Source organism: Opisthocomus hoazin, chromosome 13 (assembly GCF_030867145.1).
Source record: "Opisthocomus hoazin isolate bOpiHoa1 chromosome 13, bOpiHoa1.hap1, whole genome shotgun sequence".
Taxonomy (NCBI): Eukaryota; Metazoa; Chordata; class Aves; order Opisthocomiformes; family Opisthocomidae; genus Opisthocomus; species Opisthocomus hoazin.
The window spans coordinates 24,135,387-24,152,944 of NC_134426.1; the positions used below are offsets into that span (position 1 = coordinate 24,135,387).

Sequence of the window (17,558 nt, forward strand, 5' to 3'; positions counted from 1 at the left end):
CAAGGTGCAGGGACTAGAAACAGTGACTTAGTGATTACCCCTTTCCTTTCCAGCCAGTGCTGTACCAGTAGGCCAGAAAGAGCTCAGGAGCACTGGGTTACCGGAGGTGCCATCCTTTGTGGGCTGGAACAGGGGCTGTTCAGCACGTTAACAGCCTTCTTAAAAATGCACTTTAAACAATTATGTTCTGTGCTACCATGGTGTATTATGTTTGCTCCATACTATCTTTCCTGTTCCTCTGCTGCTGTATTTTGCAGCTCTGTGCTGTAAATGCCTTTTTCACCTCCGAGACACCTGCATTTTCCTGGGAAGATATACTGATCCCTGAGGTGTGGCTGATGCATCACTGTGCTTAGCTTGTAAAGTAGCTTGGGGTCCTTTGGGATACAGGGTGCTTTGTATGTGTCAGCTGTGATTCAGTGAAACTTGCTTCCATCTGAACCTACTGTATCAATCAGAGAAGCAACATAATTAATTATGACTGGGCTGCACGGAATTTGCACACATCAGAAGCAAAAGTCCTGGAGTTGTTCGTGCTGATGGTAGGCATGAAGATGAACAAGATGAATAGTGACACTGCCATGAACTGTGCCTGACTGCTGTCTTCTCCTGCCATCCATCATCATCACCACATGTTGGGTGGGAAGGGGAAGCCGTTCACAAAAGAAGGGTCAGAACAATGAAAAACTTTCATATATCTCTATCCTCCTCTCTTCAGGAAGTAGCTTAAATTATGTTTCAGCTGCTAGGCAGTGGATGCAGTACTTCAACACAGAAATGACAGAAGGAGCCCCCCTCCCCTCAGAAAAGAGAGGTTAATTTGTCAAGCCATGTAAAGCATTTTAATTACAATTCGTATAACATGTATAAATAAATATTACATTCTTTCAGTCTACAATGCATACTAGGCATATCTTGTTAAAACGTCCATCTATGTTACTGGGTGGCAGGATTGATTTCGTCCAAGTAAAAAAAAAAACCCAAACTACTGAGTTTAGTAACAATGAAAAAAAAAACATGGTAAAGACAGGACAATGCAAGTGCTTCTAGCTAACAGTCAGGACATAACACTGCTTTCCAAAAGGGTGGATATACCATCTTCCTTTCAGTTACAAAAGATTTGGGATGACAGTGGGTTCCTCGTATAGATTTTGATCCGCGTCCTCCAATAGTGTAAACTGGCACTGAGTCAACACAGTTCTTCCAGCTTACACAACAAATCTACAACTCTGTTTTGTATTTGCTTCAGATTTATTACTGGCTTTGCATTTGCTTATTCAGAACATCAGCTTTACAATCTAGTCTAAAATTTTCAGTCTTAGCTGGTCCAATGGCAAAAAAACAAAAAAATCTATAAAATAGCTCCAGATATTTCTTGATCTTGCTTCAGCAATATTTCCCTCCCTTCCAATGGTCTGTCCAGAGGCCAGCTCTCCCAATATAAAGAAATAAAAGTTTGGGGACAATCAGTGTCTTTCTGTCCATTCTTCTTCTAGCTTTCAGAGCTTGATGAGAGCTGGTGACATTAGAATAAACAGAAAATTGCAGAACAAAATTAAGAACTCATGGACTTGGCAAAAAACCAAAATCCAGGCTGTACATATTTGGCTTCTGATGGTCTCAGTTCCAGGTGCATTTAAAATGCACCAGTGGGGCAACTCCCATCGGTCGTTACTTCAAGACGCTAACATAAAACAGCACCTTCTTCCCTTGGTGAAACACGGGAACTTTGGTTGTGGAAATTTAAAGCAAACAACTAAATAAACAATTCAAACCTGAAAGTAAAAGGAATGTTTCTTCCAAACACAACGTATTTCTAGCTAGGGTGAAACAATGGAGGCTTAGGCCTTCAGGAGAGACGCCACATGAAAATTAGTCAATACTTATCCCCTGAATTCTTTAAATGACAGGAGATTATTTATAGCTAATTTAGAAACAAAATGTTCTTGGTTCACGGTGAACTTTGTGAACTGAAATTCTTCCTGCTTTTAAGATATTCAAAAGAAAAATACAAGAGGGAAAATTATTCTGTTTCCACTTACAAGACAAACAGACAAGTAAAAATAAAAATACCAGGTAACTTCTTCCTCCTTCATATGTAATGCCAAAGACACATCTTCACTTCAAAGGAAGGAATAAAAAGAAACAGCTTGAATAACAATCTAAAAAGTCTCCTTGTGGGTCATATGTCCATAATTGTGATGTTTTATTAGAAATACAGACAAGTTATTTTTTGTCTCTTGCTTATACTTTTCATGCTCTTATATTCTCTCTTTTCTTTTTACAAACATTTTTGGTACTTTGAAACATTACCATCATTATTATTTGTATGACCCATAAAACAAATTTTCACAACCTCATCTTGCTCAGTTCGTCACACTGCTCATACCATTCCTTTCTGCTATTTATATTTCACTTCTTAAATCCACGAGTAGTGGAATAACCACTGGAAAAGCAAAACAAAGTGAAAACCAAAAACAAACCATGGACAGTTTGGCAAATTTCATTCCCTGATTATAAAACTGCCTCATCATTTCTCCTGGTGCATCCTTCCCCTCCCCCTCTTCTGTCCCAATATATACTGTAGAACTGAAGGCATCAAGGTGTGGTTAAACCCAAAAAAACAGCAAGGAGCTACACTTTGTCTTTGAACTTCTCCATGTAGTTTCGTATCTCCTTGGAGTCCCCCAGGTCCATATCCTGGCACACCCACTTAATGTCATCGTCATTGCTACTTAGGATTGAGTTGACAGTAGGACAACCATCGTCGGGTGGGATGGTAGTGAATGTTGTGAATTTTACCCGCTTCCGTTTAGATGTCGGCGAATGTAAAGGTTCAGATTTCTGTTCCTTTCCAAGCTTGCCCCCTGAGTCAGCACACCTGTGAACCTGGCTCTGAATGTTCTTCTGAGCACTGCCATTGAGGAGCTGGTTGCTCTCCTCACAGCCTGAGCCTCGGTCAATAATAGTTGTGTGCTCATCCTGCTGAGGTGATGCATCTGCTGTGTTCTCCAGCAGTTCTGCTTCATTTCCCAGCCAGACCCAGTCATGGGAATGGGTCATGGTGGCTTGTCCTTCCACCAGAACCTGCTTGTGACGGTACTTCAGCGCAAATGTTGCACAGTTTATTAGGAAGACTAGAATTGCCAGGCAGAAGACCCCTAGCAGAGCATACATCCCAATCTCCAAATCGCTAAGGCCCCTAGGTGTCTGCACCAGATCATTTTCTTCCATGCCTGCACTGCCTTTTGGGAGGTCTACTTGAGCAGGGAAGTTGGTGAAGTCTATAGGAATGTTCTGCAGCTGGCTATCATCCGAGAGTTTACCACCATCCAGCCTATTGTTTTTAATTACTTTATTTCTTATTACGGATTTTGCTGTGGTGCTGACTTTCCTGATGGCGCCTTCCTCTCGCTCTGCTGAAGAGCTACCATAGTATCGTCCATCCTGGCCATACCGTTCCTGATCTGACACTTTGTGCCGCCGGTCGCTAGCATGGTTTTCAATCTCATCAGCGTCATAATCTCCACCTGTATTGGAGTCTGCATCATTCTGGCCAAACTTGACTTTGATGTTGCCATTCCCCACAGCCAGGACACTTTTTCTCTTGGACTTTTGGCAGGCTTCCGAAATCATCATGTCCACCTTGATTAACGTGCCCTGACCGTCACCTTCTGCTGCCACAACTGGCCATTTTAAGGCAGCGTTCTGGTGGACTGAGACAACAGCTTCGTCTAATGATACAGCAGAAAGAGAGAAGTCCTTAGAGTCATAAATGTCCAGCGGAGTAACAGAGCTGTCACTGAACTGAATCCAGGTGCTTACTACAGCCTCCTGAAAGGAGAGGGATATGGTTAAAGACAGGGTCTTAAATAAAACAGCTCAACCCATTGCAGCTCATCAATCTCTCAGCTCTGAACGGCAGCCAGAGGAAATGGAAGACAATGGCTCTGCACTGCATTTAAAGCGATACAAGCTACAACTGATGGGGCAGAAAATTTGTCACATTTTTCACTAAAGATTCCACTATTATCTTTCCTGCAAATGTTTTGCAAAAGAACATATAAAATAATTGATATGAGATGTCTATAATACCAAAGTACCCATTAATAAGCTACAATTTACATGATTTATAAAGAAAGTCATTCCTGTCATACAAAAGCTGAAAGAGACAAACCAGAAAAATTACTAGAGGTACTTGACAGAACACTTATTTTCCTCATGTTCCCAATGCACAAGTGTCAGAGGGAGCTGTCGAATTAAACGAGGCATAAATATCTTAGCAGGAATAAGGTGCTACCAGAGTATCTCAGAAATGGTTGGAGCAGAAGATTCGCCTGAAAGAAAAAGACTCAGGGAACAATTGCCACTTTGCTGGAGAAAGGTTTGTGTTAAGCAAAACACGCTTTATCCTTGAGATAATTAAAAAGTCCACTGCATTTCTGTGTCAAGGAGAGGAGGATGGGGATTCTGGTGTAATCTCTACGATAAAAATACAAATGGCCTGGATTTAATTGGACTGTCTTTGTTCTCTGCAGGTAGCACTGTTAGAAGTCATCATTAGAAGCAAACACAAAGCTAGAGGTCAGCTCTTTGCCATTTGAAATCCCATCCAGATGATATAGATATTTACTTCTCCACGTCTCAGTAGCTTTCTTTGCAGGAGATTTCTTTATTTTTTCATTTGCTCTATGTCTTGCCTGTTTAGCCAGCAGACGTGCAGGCAGATTGCCAGAGCGCAACTTCACACAAAACCGAGGTTCTCTTCTTCCCAGACTTAAACCGCAGATGGCCCTAATAACTTTACACTTGGGTACATCAGAACAACTGGATTGAAAATCACCATCGGGGAAAAACACGGCCGCCCTGTTAATGTCCAGTCATAATACAAATTTACAACCTAGTATGGTTTTCAATTGGCTACAATTTGTTACGCTATGGTTGTAAACAAAGGGAATTGCTACCCTTCTAGTTAAACTTCAAGCTTTTCAATGAAAACAGCACGAGGCATTTAGCTGTGCAGAAGGATGGGCTATACTGAATATTTGATTTCCAAAGTGCCATCAGCAAGTTCTTGAGGGACTGAAAGAAGAAAAATAAGTCGTGGCACAACACGAAAGAAGGCAAAGTTCTTGGTGATTCCAATGCACTTCAAACAGCTGAAACGGAGCCAGGCGAGCTCAGAAGCTGGGAAGCGTGAACTGCGTAAGGAAATTAAAACAGCTGATCTTTCATTAGAGAAGCAACCCTGAAATGGCTGAACAGACAGAAACATAAAGCTGCAGGGCACAGCTTAAATTTATATCATAGAAATCTACAGTACAGCAAACCCAGTTATGGGAAAGTAAAGGATTTTTTTAACAGATGTGCATAGAGAGATAAAGATTCATCTCCTCTGGCCATTCGCCACCCTATTGACTGTCTTCTCCCTAAAACAAGAAGACAGCCTCGTGTACCATCGGGGAGGTGTGTAAGATACACTTACTTCTTATCAACCTATGGAAGGAAAAAGCACCAGCATCATTTGAAGCATATATCACAACAACTTGTCATTGTCTGCCAGTGATGCTCTCTTTTGGAGAGCAGAATGAGAAAATAAGTGCAGAATTCGGTACAGTTAAAGTTGGAAATTACAAGGCCTGTGCCTCCCCCCTGCTCTGCTGGGGACTTCCATAGTTCCACATTTTTACAAAAGGATTTACATTACTAAATCCTTTGTGCATTCCTCAACAGCCAAACACCGAGCGTTGCAGAGCCCCAGATCTGATTATGGCCCTTACTACGCAAGTAGGTTTTACTGGTGGTAGAACAGCACCCCTGAGGGATCTAGGGTCTCTGTCCAGACGCTGGAGAGAAACACGTATGAGGAGCCATACATTCTTCTTTCCCATCTTCTTCAAGATATCCACATCCCTCTTTGGTTTTCTTATGCTGACGCCCTCCTGCTTTAACAGCCCTTGGGCACCTTTCAGATTAAGAGGTAGCCAGCATGGAAAAATTCATCCCAAATCGCTAGAATTTCAAAAAGTTGTAAGCAACTTCAAAACAACTTTTATCCTTTACACTATTTCTCCACTATTCTGCATTCCTGGTTTTATGAAGCAGAGACAGAGAAAAATGAAATGGCAGTCAGCTGAAATTTGCAGGCACACATGTGATTTACTACAGATAACAGAGGTGTGCAATAGCTTAGACATTATTTTCAACCAGCATTGACATTTTTTATTTCCAAGAGACCCCTTTTTCATAGGAAGAACCAATTTTTTCACAACACAACACACCATTTTCATGCTTATACTATGGACAACGTTAATTAAAAGGGAAAGAACACAAATGAGAGAAAGAGGCAGAGCATTTCAAATCCTGCCAAAGTATATTGTATCAGCCCAAATATTCTATTTGGCAAGAGATCATCTCTTCTCCTTCATATTGTTAAAGGAAAGCTGAAGGCAGGGGAAGGAACTGAATTTCCCGAATGATTATAAATTCTGAAAAGCTAAAAAGAAAAAAAGAAAGAAAAAGGAAATGATTTAGTACCATGTCCTTCAAAGAGCAGTTTCTGCAAATCCTATGTACCGCATCAATAAATCCCCTCCAAATCTCTGACAAGGTCCTCCAGTTACTATCAGCAGATGAAGATGGATTGGACCCTTCTTACCTGCAAAGTTGCTGCCCCTAGTCTGATGCCCTCAACACTGAGGTGACCAATGCTTGTGCTCGTTAACTATCAAGCATAAACAAATAGTTTGAGGGATGATCTGGCTCTCCAGTCTTTCTTTCCTCCACTTTTCCTCTCCCTTTCACATATGCATGCGCACACACACATACATACTCAGTTGCACTCTCAGAACAAATGAAGCACAACTACACATTAGTGCCAGTGTCTCTTAGAGAACAGGATGATTTATATGGTGACTATGATGATGTGAAGTGAGTCTAATGTACATGAGATCATGTTAATCATGTTAATGACAGCAAAATCCAGTCCAGAGGAGATGAAGAAACTGCTTCCCACAGTCACTGTTGATTATCAAATACCATGCTTTCCCTAAGCACATAAAAAACTTTCTTTATCAAGATGCATTTTGTCTGTGTTTTCCCTTGTGCCTTTGTTGTTCTCTTCCTCCATTCCAGGCATAACCACATGCCAGACCAGCAAGTTGGCCAGTTCTTCTTGATCTGCTGCAGTGCCACCACCTTTTCTGGCCTTGAATGACATTGCTGCTTATCAGTCCAAAGATGCCACTTGATAAATCTTCTTGAATAAACTTGTATTTTCCTTTTTGTTAGTAGTTTTATCTCCCTTGTTATCTACTTGTTATGTTTAGTTGGGTAAAACAAAGGGGAAACTACCAGGGTACATGGCACTAATGGAAACCAGCAGTCCCTGAGGAGTTCGGTATTGCCTGACCTGGAATACTTCAAACTCTGCTGTATGTGTCACCACAAACGCTATTGTTTGCTGGCTATGTCTGTTCCACCTAGATAAAACAAGGAGGCTCACACTCCAAAAGGCAACCTGAATGCAGGCAGCAGAGCTGGTTTGGAAGCTCAGTAGAAAGCCCATCATACAGAGATCTAATGAGTCCCACTGTGCTGGGACTTGCATGAGTTGCCTGTGAAAATCTGGGAGCCACAGTGATGATTATGTCGCCCTCTAAAGAGTCATATAGCATTTGAAAGTCTGCTTATCTTACGACTTTCAACTGAGCCCATCTGTAGCATCACAGTCAGTGATTACAGAGTGTCCTTCAACACCTCCTCAGAAAAGCTGGGGTCAGCTTGATACCAGGGCATGCTATCTTGTATTCTTGAAGCTAAAATAGGGGAGTAAAGTGTGCAGGACTGGTTGAATTTTAGAGAATTCTGCTGCTTAGAAACACCAGCGTGAGGACTGATCGGGATATTTGATTTTATTCCATGCCCAGAATAAAGAGTCCTTTTAATGGTCTTCATTCACTAAAGCACAAATAAAAGCATTTGTGAATCAGCCCTCAATCGCTGGGGTCAGCTGCAATAGTCCTGGGGTGAGGCAGGACACCAAAGGAAAGAAATGGATGGCTGGATGGCTCTGCAGAAAACAAATATATCTCTCCCTCAAAGAAAGGCAAGGGAATACTGTTCTCAGCAGCTTCTACTAGACCAGCTCTGATTGTTCTGTCTGGGGACTTGAATGCTGAAATGCGTTTCCCTAGCAATTTTATCACATGAAATATCAAAGTATTACATGTGCATTTATTTTTAAGCCTGTGGCTTGTGTAGTAAAAATTGGGCTTGATGTGGAAATGAAAGGCAGCCAAGACTCAGATCTTAATTCAAACCATGCATTCCCCTACTGTGTATTTCTTTCTCTCCTTTTTTGTCCAATCTGCTAATGTGACATTCCTTTCCAGTGGGAATTTGCTTGTATTTGCAAGGGAAGAATTCAGATTCTTATCTGACAATACATCCTTTCTCCCTTTCCCATGCTGCTTAATTCCTTTGTCATACTCGTGAGCCATTACATTGCTCTGTCAGTTTAAAGAAGATATAAATTCAATTGAAGTGTAATTTATACTGCCAGAATGGGGCAATGAATCCACACCATAAAAATACTCCTAATATCTGTAACTTCACTGCGAGAAGTCAGTGAACTCCCAGAACTAGTCTGCATGCAGGATGTAAGCTAAAACAGGACAGTATCGTGGCAATCCAAAAGGCAGGGACATGCAAGCTACGCTAGCTTGTTGCCCTTGATTCAGGAGGTGCTGAGCACCCTCACCTCCTGTCAGAGTGAGAGCTGACATCTCTGAGGACATTTCCTAAGGTTACAGATGACCTCATAGGGTTGGGTCATGTCACCGATGTCAACAGGAGCTACACATGCAAAAGAGAGGAACTTGGCCTTTAGAGAGCGCTAACATTGCTCTTTTTTCCCTAAGAAAACATCTGCAGCTTTCCAGTAGCACTGAGAGATATATTTATACACACAGCTATTTATTAAAGGCCTTCTTTTTTCTTTCTTTTATTTTATCCACTCTCCCATTTCATTCATCAGACCACATGCAATACCCTACAGTGATGAAAAGGCTATGATACAACTGTGAGTTTCCCTGCAGAGCCAGCTGAAATTTAAGAGTCCTTGAAGCTCACTCAGATGAGAAAACACTTAAACACTGTAGGTTTTCTTTTATTTACATTTTGGAGAAGCCTTTAAGATGGCAGTGTTGATTTTAACAACCGTCAGCAAGCCAAATGGAACAGCTTTCCTACCTGAGCAGATGGCCACTAAAAATAGACTGCTCACAGCTACAGTTTCCAAATTTTCCGAAGATATTTCAACTTTTATATTTAAAAGTTGGTCAGCCTGATTTATTTTTAGGCACCTAAATCATTGATCCACTTTTTAGTGTCAATGAGCTCCCCACTGATTTAAAAAAAAAAGGAAGTATGGGCTCAGCATCCCTCAAGGTCACCTCAGGTAATCAGTTTTCCAACTACAGATACAGATATCTAACTTACAGCAACCAAGATCAGAATTTTAGCTTATCGTCTTTGGATTGCTAAGTGTTTGGAGAAACTTCCAATGTTCCAGGACTTGGTGTTTTGGCTGCTTTGTGCTACTTATGTAGACATGGTGTGGTCAGTATAATCAAGGAACTAATCTAGTCATTAAATTCATTGAAAGCAAGTCACAGCAAAAATACTAAATTTATTCCTATAATATTTAAAGGTCTGTAACGGCACAATCTGTATAATGCTTTACACCTTCCATTGCACTCTACACATGTACTGCTTAATCTGCTAGGGACAATGCTGTGCCTGCCACAGTACCAGTTACCCAAGGACATTCTCTAATCTGTGTTGAAGCCTGGCTATTGAAGGTGCTAAAGTGGAGCCAAGGAAAACATTTGACTACGAACACATTGACTGTTTTTTCCATATAACAATGCTGAGACGTACACAATCATTTCTGAGAAAAACAAAACCTTCAGCTATCTTAACTGTTTTTATGTTTTTCAGTTGCATCAGTAAGGTTTGCATGAGTTACTTGGGCCTTTTTTATAAACTTGTTTGAGAGAAAAAGACACACTTCAATAATGACGGCCTTGTAACATTCAAGTATATGCTTAGTTCTGGGCTGCCCCCTTGAAAAAAAACTCTCTTTCAAAAGGGCTTGATTTTCAGAAAACACTCAGCACTTGCCTCCTGAAATTCCAGCTCAAGTAAGGATCTCAGCTGGTATAATCCAAATGACGAGTCTCTTCTTGCAAATTTAGCCACAAGCTTTCCTGTATTTGCATTAATTCTTCTAAGGGCAAGTGACTTAAACATTGTATCGTTCATTCAAACTGCAAATCAAAGGGAAAGATGTATGTGACTCAAGGCCACTCCCATGCTAAGATTATTTCCCTCAATGTATCTCCTAGTGTGAAATCTATTCCTGCCTTACATTTTCGGTGATGCAAATGCAAAGTCCCTAAGGTCTCTTCTCAACAGCCCTTCCTTGGGCAAGCCCTCCCTACAGGCTGAGTGAGATTTAGGCCAGAGAACAAATGAGTGGCTTGCAATAAGGTGGGAAGTGAATTGCACAGTATGTGGGATTAGCTCAGGCCTCCGGGGTGAAGGCACTGCCAAAGCGCCCCAGTAACTAGGGACCGTGCTCAGGATCCACACTGACCGGGCATGACCAGATCAGGACCACAAACACTCACAGTGCTTGAGCAGGAGCTGACCCCCACAAATTCCCCAAAGTGAGGAGCGATGTTCCCAGCAAAGCCTTCAGGTGGGAAGCAGGCAGGACACTTCATCTTGGTGAAGAGGACGTGGTGGGAAGACAAGCAGAGGCAACACGGGTAAGCAGAGTCCAGACTGGAGGAGCTGGGAGGAGAGGTAGAGGCTGAAGTGGGATTCCACAGGAACATGCTGCTCTATGTTTGCAGGAAACTGGGACAGAAGATGCCATGCATAGGAGGAGTGGGAAAAACTGACTAATTTGGGACTACTACTAAGCAACCACATTTCCTTGGACATTCCAGATCCTGGTGTAGAGAACATTTTCCACTGCCTTCTAATAGAGTCTAGGTCTTATTTTTTTTCCAGGAGTCTGGAGAAGAAACAACAGATTTTATATTTCTTTTACTGAGAAAAGGATGCTTCATTTTCTCTTGTCTCCTGTTTTACAGTCGGTCTCTTCAGTGAGCATGATGGGGTAGTGCTATGTGTAGCCCCAGAGAGGACAGTAGGGACAGTAGCATCCCACACTGCCCAGCAGTACCAGAAGCAGAAGGCATTGCTCAGAATGAGAGCCTGATAACCCCAGTCACTTCTGTATCAGAAATGTGCCACTACGAGGAAACTGAAATTATCCCGCAAAAGAACATCACCTTCAACAAAATATTTCACTGAAATCATTCCATAACACAGATGCTGGGAAAAATAATTTCAAAACACAGCACGTTTACACCTTTTTACTCTTTTGTACTATTTCATAACTTGCCAATTGTAGTGATATATAATGACACGTCATATCATATTGCCATGCCATAATACAATAGGAGATGTCATGCTGCGCACTACTGAAATGCCCTGTCATAATATGCCATAACCTGATACTGATAAATATCTTTGCATACTCAGGACAGATCATCTATAAATCTGAGAAGCTGACAATATATCTGTGCAACCTTTTCAGATTCACAAGCTCTTTTATCTGCAATCAAAGCCATGATTCCTCCAACGATGCTGCAGGACAAATGGTGCTCTGTCCTACATAACAGAATTGGGTTAGGCATGCTTCAGCTCTTGCTTTTACAGGCTTTGGCTGAAGACAATATGTCAGACATGGTTTCTAAGCCCTGGAGAAGGCTATAAATGGGTTAATTACATAAGACTCTTACGTTTACAGGATGCAGTAAATGGAACAGATGGGCAGCATGTCCTTCTAGTTTGGACATTTTCCTGTCACTAAGTTATAAAACAATCTAAATTATTTTTATGTTCCAGAAAATTAGGTAGCAATAATCATGAAAATGGGCCATAAAACTTGACTTGAGATCTCTCTCTCTCTATGTGAGATGAAATATAGTTTATGTGAGAGGAGTAGCTGTGGACAGAGCTAATTGCATGGTCCCCAGTCCCTCTCTTCCAATCAACTGACTGAAAGAGCAATGAACATACAACTTGTTCCACTGCTACTAATCCTTGTTTTAATCTGTTCCAGAGTGACTGTTTGCCTCGATCTGGTGGTATTCTCCAATCTTCTTTTGCTTGTTGGTTGTGACCTGAAACATGCTGCTTGACAGGCTCCCTTTACAGACACGGAAATTTGCTGGCTTAAATGAAGTAGGATCAGCACAGTGACACCCTAATGAACTGAATAATGAACCCCCCAAAATCCATCCAAAAATTAAAATGAGAGAGGAACCTGGCCATCTGCCATGACTCCAGGAGGGAAAAGAAATGTATTTGGCTATCTTCTGCCTCTATTTTACAGCTCTTCAAAATACTAAATTGTTGTGACACACAGAGCTCTGTGCTCTCTGGCATGGAAAACAAGGGCATGCTCATATAGCAAGCAAGGATCACTGTCCAAAGACTGCCTGTATTGCGAAAATAACAGATGTTGCATCATTTAAAGGAAGGGTATTAAAAATGTAAATAATAAAAACTTCAGTGCAGATTAAGTCCATATTTGAAGGGAAGAAATGAGGAGATAATTCCAAAGTACCTCTAGAGGAAAGCAATTTGCACGGACATGTACTACACCTATACTTTAAAGTCTAACTTCTAAACTTATTATGAATTATCATCTGTACTCCACGTTGATAAAACACTGCCCCATCCCAAAAGGCAATATGAGTGTACACTACCTGCTTAGGAGTATGAAGCAGCTCTTGGGCAACGGTTGTAGCCACAATAGCCCGACTACTTGCCACGCTTGGCTGAAGAAAGAGTGAAAGCCCAGCCACCAGCTGGACTCCAAGGTCTGTTATGGTCACTTTGTCATCTAGCACAGTCACCGTCTTCTCTGCCAAGATGGAGTCAGACAGAGGGGACAAAACCTTTGGAGAAAACCAAAAGAATTAACTTAGGAAAAGGCTGATCAACTGAAATAACCTTTCTTAAGGTCATCACCCCTTCTTGTCCCCAAAGCTTTATGCATAGAAATGAAACGGCAGAACACACTGAAAAGGCAGTCTAATTTCATTTGCAGAGTTAGAAAAACATGCAGTAGAGAGGTTGTGGCTGAGAATATTGCATCTGAGAGGTATACTATCTCAGTTGTGTTATTTGCATCATTTAACTAGAAAAGTCGATTTAAAACTTCCTTCCCTGTTATTCTGTGTCCCAGTATGGATGAGATCGTCAGATTTACTTCTCAACCATTTCAAAGGGAGGGTGGCAACATCTAGGATTCGTCCTTCACTTCTTTGCTTAAAAATTCTTATTTCTTTATCTTTTCTGTTTCTGATGGAACATCAGGTTAGTAGGATAACGAAACTTCAATGAAACTAAGGGCCATGCTTCTATCTTTAAGGGAACTAAAGATAGCTAGTTCATGCGCATACTGTCTTCTCCACCTTCCCCATCTCATATCTACAGCATAGATCAGCTATATTCACTCTTTATGCATTGGCTTTAGTAAGGATTCACCTGGGGCAGAACTGGGATGTGGTGTTGGCCACTTGTGCCTTTCGGGGTTATTAACCCGATTGTATTTTTTTTCCTGAATTAATGTTTAAATAAGTCAAAAGGAGCTTGGCACAATCTAAAGATCTCTGTCTCAAAAAGACAAAATGGTGCCCATCAGCTGACTGGTGGTAATCTGCAACCATGTGGGGCAACAGCTCTGACTTCTCACTGAAGTGCTGCCTCTCCTAAGCATCTCTGAAGGCTCTACAGCTTCCAGCTCCTGGCCATGCTACATGCCTCAGACCACCTCTAGCTTGGATCACTGTCATTGCATTAATGCTGTGTGTGATGCTCTAGAAGGTCACAGGAATGTCATGGGAAATTATCTTGTTTCAAGACAGCAGGACACTGTATTGGATTTATGCCCCCACAGAGGGTCTCGACAGGAACAGCAGAATGTGGCACTCTGGAGCACAGTACCTGCATCGTTGTCATTCCTACTTCCCGTCCGATCAAAATCCTGCCTTCCTGCAGCTTGGCAATGTGCGGATCCTCCAGTTTCATAAAATCCATCACCAGGTCTGTAATGTCAAACTGCCAATCTGAGCCTAGCAGGTAGCTCAGCTGGCCCCAAGGGCTAGAATCCTCAGCTACAAATTGTGTGAGGACTCGCACCATGGCATGCTGGTACTGCAGAGTGCATCCTCTTCCTTTCCGCTCATCGTCATCCTCATCATCACTGTCTCTGGTGGGTCTTTTTTCATAAGAAAATGAAGCATAAAGAAATGTTTTCAAGAACATTAGTGAAAACTAACATTAGAGTGCTAACGGAAAGTACCCCCTTAAATCACAGCCCTCCCTTCTGTGTTGTTGGACCGTTGCTGAGTCATGGCCGCTGAGCATGATGAAGAATCACACAAATGGACTATACCACTTTTTCATCCAAGCTGGTATGTCTGAACAACAACAATGCTGTAAGTGGTCCTTACTAGAGTGCCACACTGTACTCTGTTGCACAGCACAGACACACGCGCATAAGCAAAAATCCCACAAATTTTAAAAGCTTTATTATATCTGCAGATATCTGGTGAAAAGCTGGGGATTTCAGTCATGTTTTTCCTCAGGGAAAGATGCTGCCTTCTGCGTGCAGGTGCTGCAGCTGTCCTTGCTGAGAGTTAAAATCAACTTCATTCGTTTTACAAACAAAGCCAAGAAATTTAGCAACTCGAACCCACCTTCTGTTGGAAATAACAGGGACTCGCCAGCCTTTTATTTGGCTCAGTTCTGTGTCCGAAATGTCGATCTGAAGAGGTAGGCGTGGAACCCAGACTGTGATTTGCAGAGGAGCACTCAGATACTGATACGTGAAGTTCACAAGCGCATTCACTTTGCCTTTCATTTCTTTGCCATTGACGAAAACATAGTCACATCTGTCAGAAACCTAAGGTGGGGAAAGAGAGAGAGAAGGAAGAAGAGGTAATCATGGTGACAAAACAAGCTCAAAGTGTAACCCTGGCATCTCAAAAACAAAAACAAATAACAAAGGCTCCCTTCTCTTTATGCATGTTAATGATGGCCTTTTACAACGGGAGCAGCTGAACACGAAAATCCTTCATTGGCTCAGGAGCCATAATTATGCCGGAGATGCCTACAGACTGGATACTATTTATGAAGCTGGTTGTTGATTTTTGGTTTGTTTTGCAGTGAGCCACTGGCTGATCACACTGCTGTGCAATTTGTAATGAGCAAGGCTCCTTCACGGCTTGGTCAAGAGGAGCCCAACAAAACAAAACAGGTCTCAGGGGAGGCAAGCAGCAAATCAAAGCTCTGCTTTGATGAGTACGGTCATCAGTGAGTGACGCTGCTTTCAGTCTTCAAGACAAAGCTGGGTCTGGAGTGGATTTCATCCACTGAAGAGTAACAGAAGTCTACTCATTTCCTCCACAATAAACATTATCTGTTTATAAATGTTTACATTTTCATTAAAGCTGTAAAGTATTTCTAAACACTGCAGTAGATTTATCATTAACATGTAAATGCTGTCCTGAAATATAAGCAAGCATTTTCATAGTCATGTAAGAGTTATATCAGTAATCACTTCTTTAATCAATGTTGTAATTTACAGACCATTGAGTTTTCTCATTTATTACATTACTGAGTGCTAGTGATAAAATCACTCCTGAATATATAAATCATTAAGAGGGATGCAGATAGTATGAAGTGACTCCATCTGATAAAGTCATTGTCAAATCTATTCCTAAAGGTGTCATAAATGTCTGGGGAAATCCTGTGGCACATTAATCATACATTAAGTGGCTAGCAGTGGGAGCTGTTACATTACTAAATGAGCTGATATGTCTGCAGAAATTAACAGTAAACCCAGCAGATCTCTTCAACTCCTGCTCTTACTCCCATCCCGTCAGAATTCTATTTCATCCCCCCATATCCTTAGTGGTGGCAATGCGTTTCCCCACCTGAACATATATTTATATTATCATCTGCTCCCTTTTATCTCAACTCCCATTCCTGCTACCATTTTATTCCAATGAAGATTATCAGCTGGAAATGTTTATGTCCCCAGGCTAATCAAACAGATGGGTGACCACAGGTACAGGAGCTAAACTGTTCCCAGTTTGACAGACACATCCTGTCTGTATCGTCTGTCAGGCTTAGGCACTGCTCACATTCTGGTAAAATATTTGATGGTGAGACTGCAAAAGGAAACTTCGTAGAACATAATACAAACATTTCTCTGACTCATTCCCTAAGAGGGTTATGCTGCAACTCAGCTCTATTGACTGAAAACAGTACTATGTACTACAATACCAGATCCACCTCTCTGTTTAGGCTATCCTCTCAGACCATCTAAGGCAGGTTTAAAAGTCTGAAGGTGGCACAAATGTCTTCATTTTATCACTATAAATGGCATGCCCTATTTTTACATGTATCAACTTGAATGGCAATACAGAAAGGGGTTTAGTTCACACTAGTCTGTTTCAGAATGACTATTTGATCGTAATATAATATATAATACCACGTAGTAATTCAGAACTCTTTCCTAGATGGGCTGCTCTCTTTCTGTGGTGCCATTGCATCAGCTTCACCCTGGGAGAGGAAACATCATGAGAATGTTTCTCATGAAAACAACTCCAAGTGCACTGGGCAAGCAAGGGCTACCTGTCAGGAGTTACAGCCCCGAGCTCCTGACCGTGGAGGCGTTCCTGCCTAGAGCAGTATATGGCCCCTGGCACATACGGGGGCCTGCAACGCCTGCATTTGAGCTGCTGATGTCAAACACAAGCCCCTTGTCTGGCTGTTGTCTCAGTTGCATGGAAGCAGGAATGGCCAGTGGGTGACTCTCCTCTCTCGATGTTTGGCAGTGTCACTGCCCCTCTCCCTGCAGCTGCCCATCTCGCTCCACCAGAGATGGAGACCCTGCAAAGTGTCTTACACCAGATATGTAATTATTAGATGGCTGAAGTTGAAAGGAAGTAACATCTAAACAATGTACCATATATGAATGTTACCCATGGCTCAACATCCTCAGTGAAGTTCAGGGTATAAGGAAGTTCTGGCTGACGCAGACTCTAATTTCCGCCTTTCTCTGTAACCTCAGGAAAGTCAATTCAACTCTTTCTGTCCATTTTCCCCCACTGGTGAAAACAACACAAGGCAGGGAGCCTTGGCCAGCAACAGTCAGAGAGCTGCACTGCACCTGGAGCGCAGAACAGCTTCTAGAGCCAAATGGGAAGCAGGGACTGTGCCTGGGGGTGAAGATCCCGTGTCTGGAACGGTTGACAAAGCAGCTTCAGAAATGGCTCTTTCTTCTTTAGCCCTGTCTTCCTTCAAGCAGCAGCTTTTGGGGAAACTTGTCAATCAGATCTAGTTTAATTCTGCTTGGAGCAGCAGCCATTGCCATCCTGACACTGGTTCCATCCTATTCA

General features: G+C 42.0%; 1 protein-coding gene across 2 annotated transcripts in view; it reads right to left on the reverse strand.

Annotated features, from left to right (window-relative positions):
- Positions 1-889: 889 nt before the first annotated feature.
- Positions 890-17,558, reverse strand: part of LOC104327563 (transmembrane protein 132C) — a 219,918-nt gene continuing 203,249 nt past the window's right edge. For both annotated transcript variants that reach the window (XM_075434859.1, XM_075434858.1), the window contains 4 exons: positions 14,850-15,055; positions 14,095-14,368; positions 12,852-13,043; positions 890-3,834 (listed from right to left, as the gene is read on the reverse strand). In XM_075434859.1, the coding sequence (XP_075290974.1) occupies positions 2,635-3,834; positions 12,852-13,043; positions 14,095-14,368; positions 14,850-15,055 (1,872 nt within the window). In that variant the 3' untranslated portion in view covers positions 890-2,634. The remainder of the gene's footprint in view (positions 3,835-12,851; positions 13,044-14,094; positions 14,369-14,849; positions 15,056-17,558) is intronic.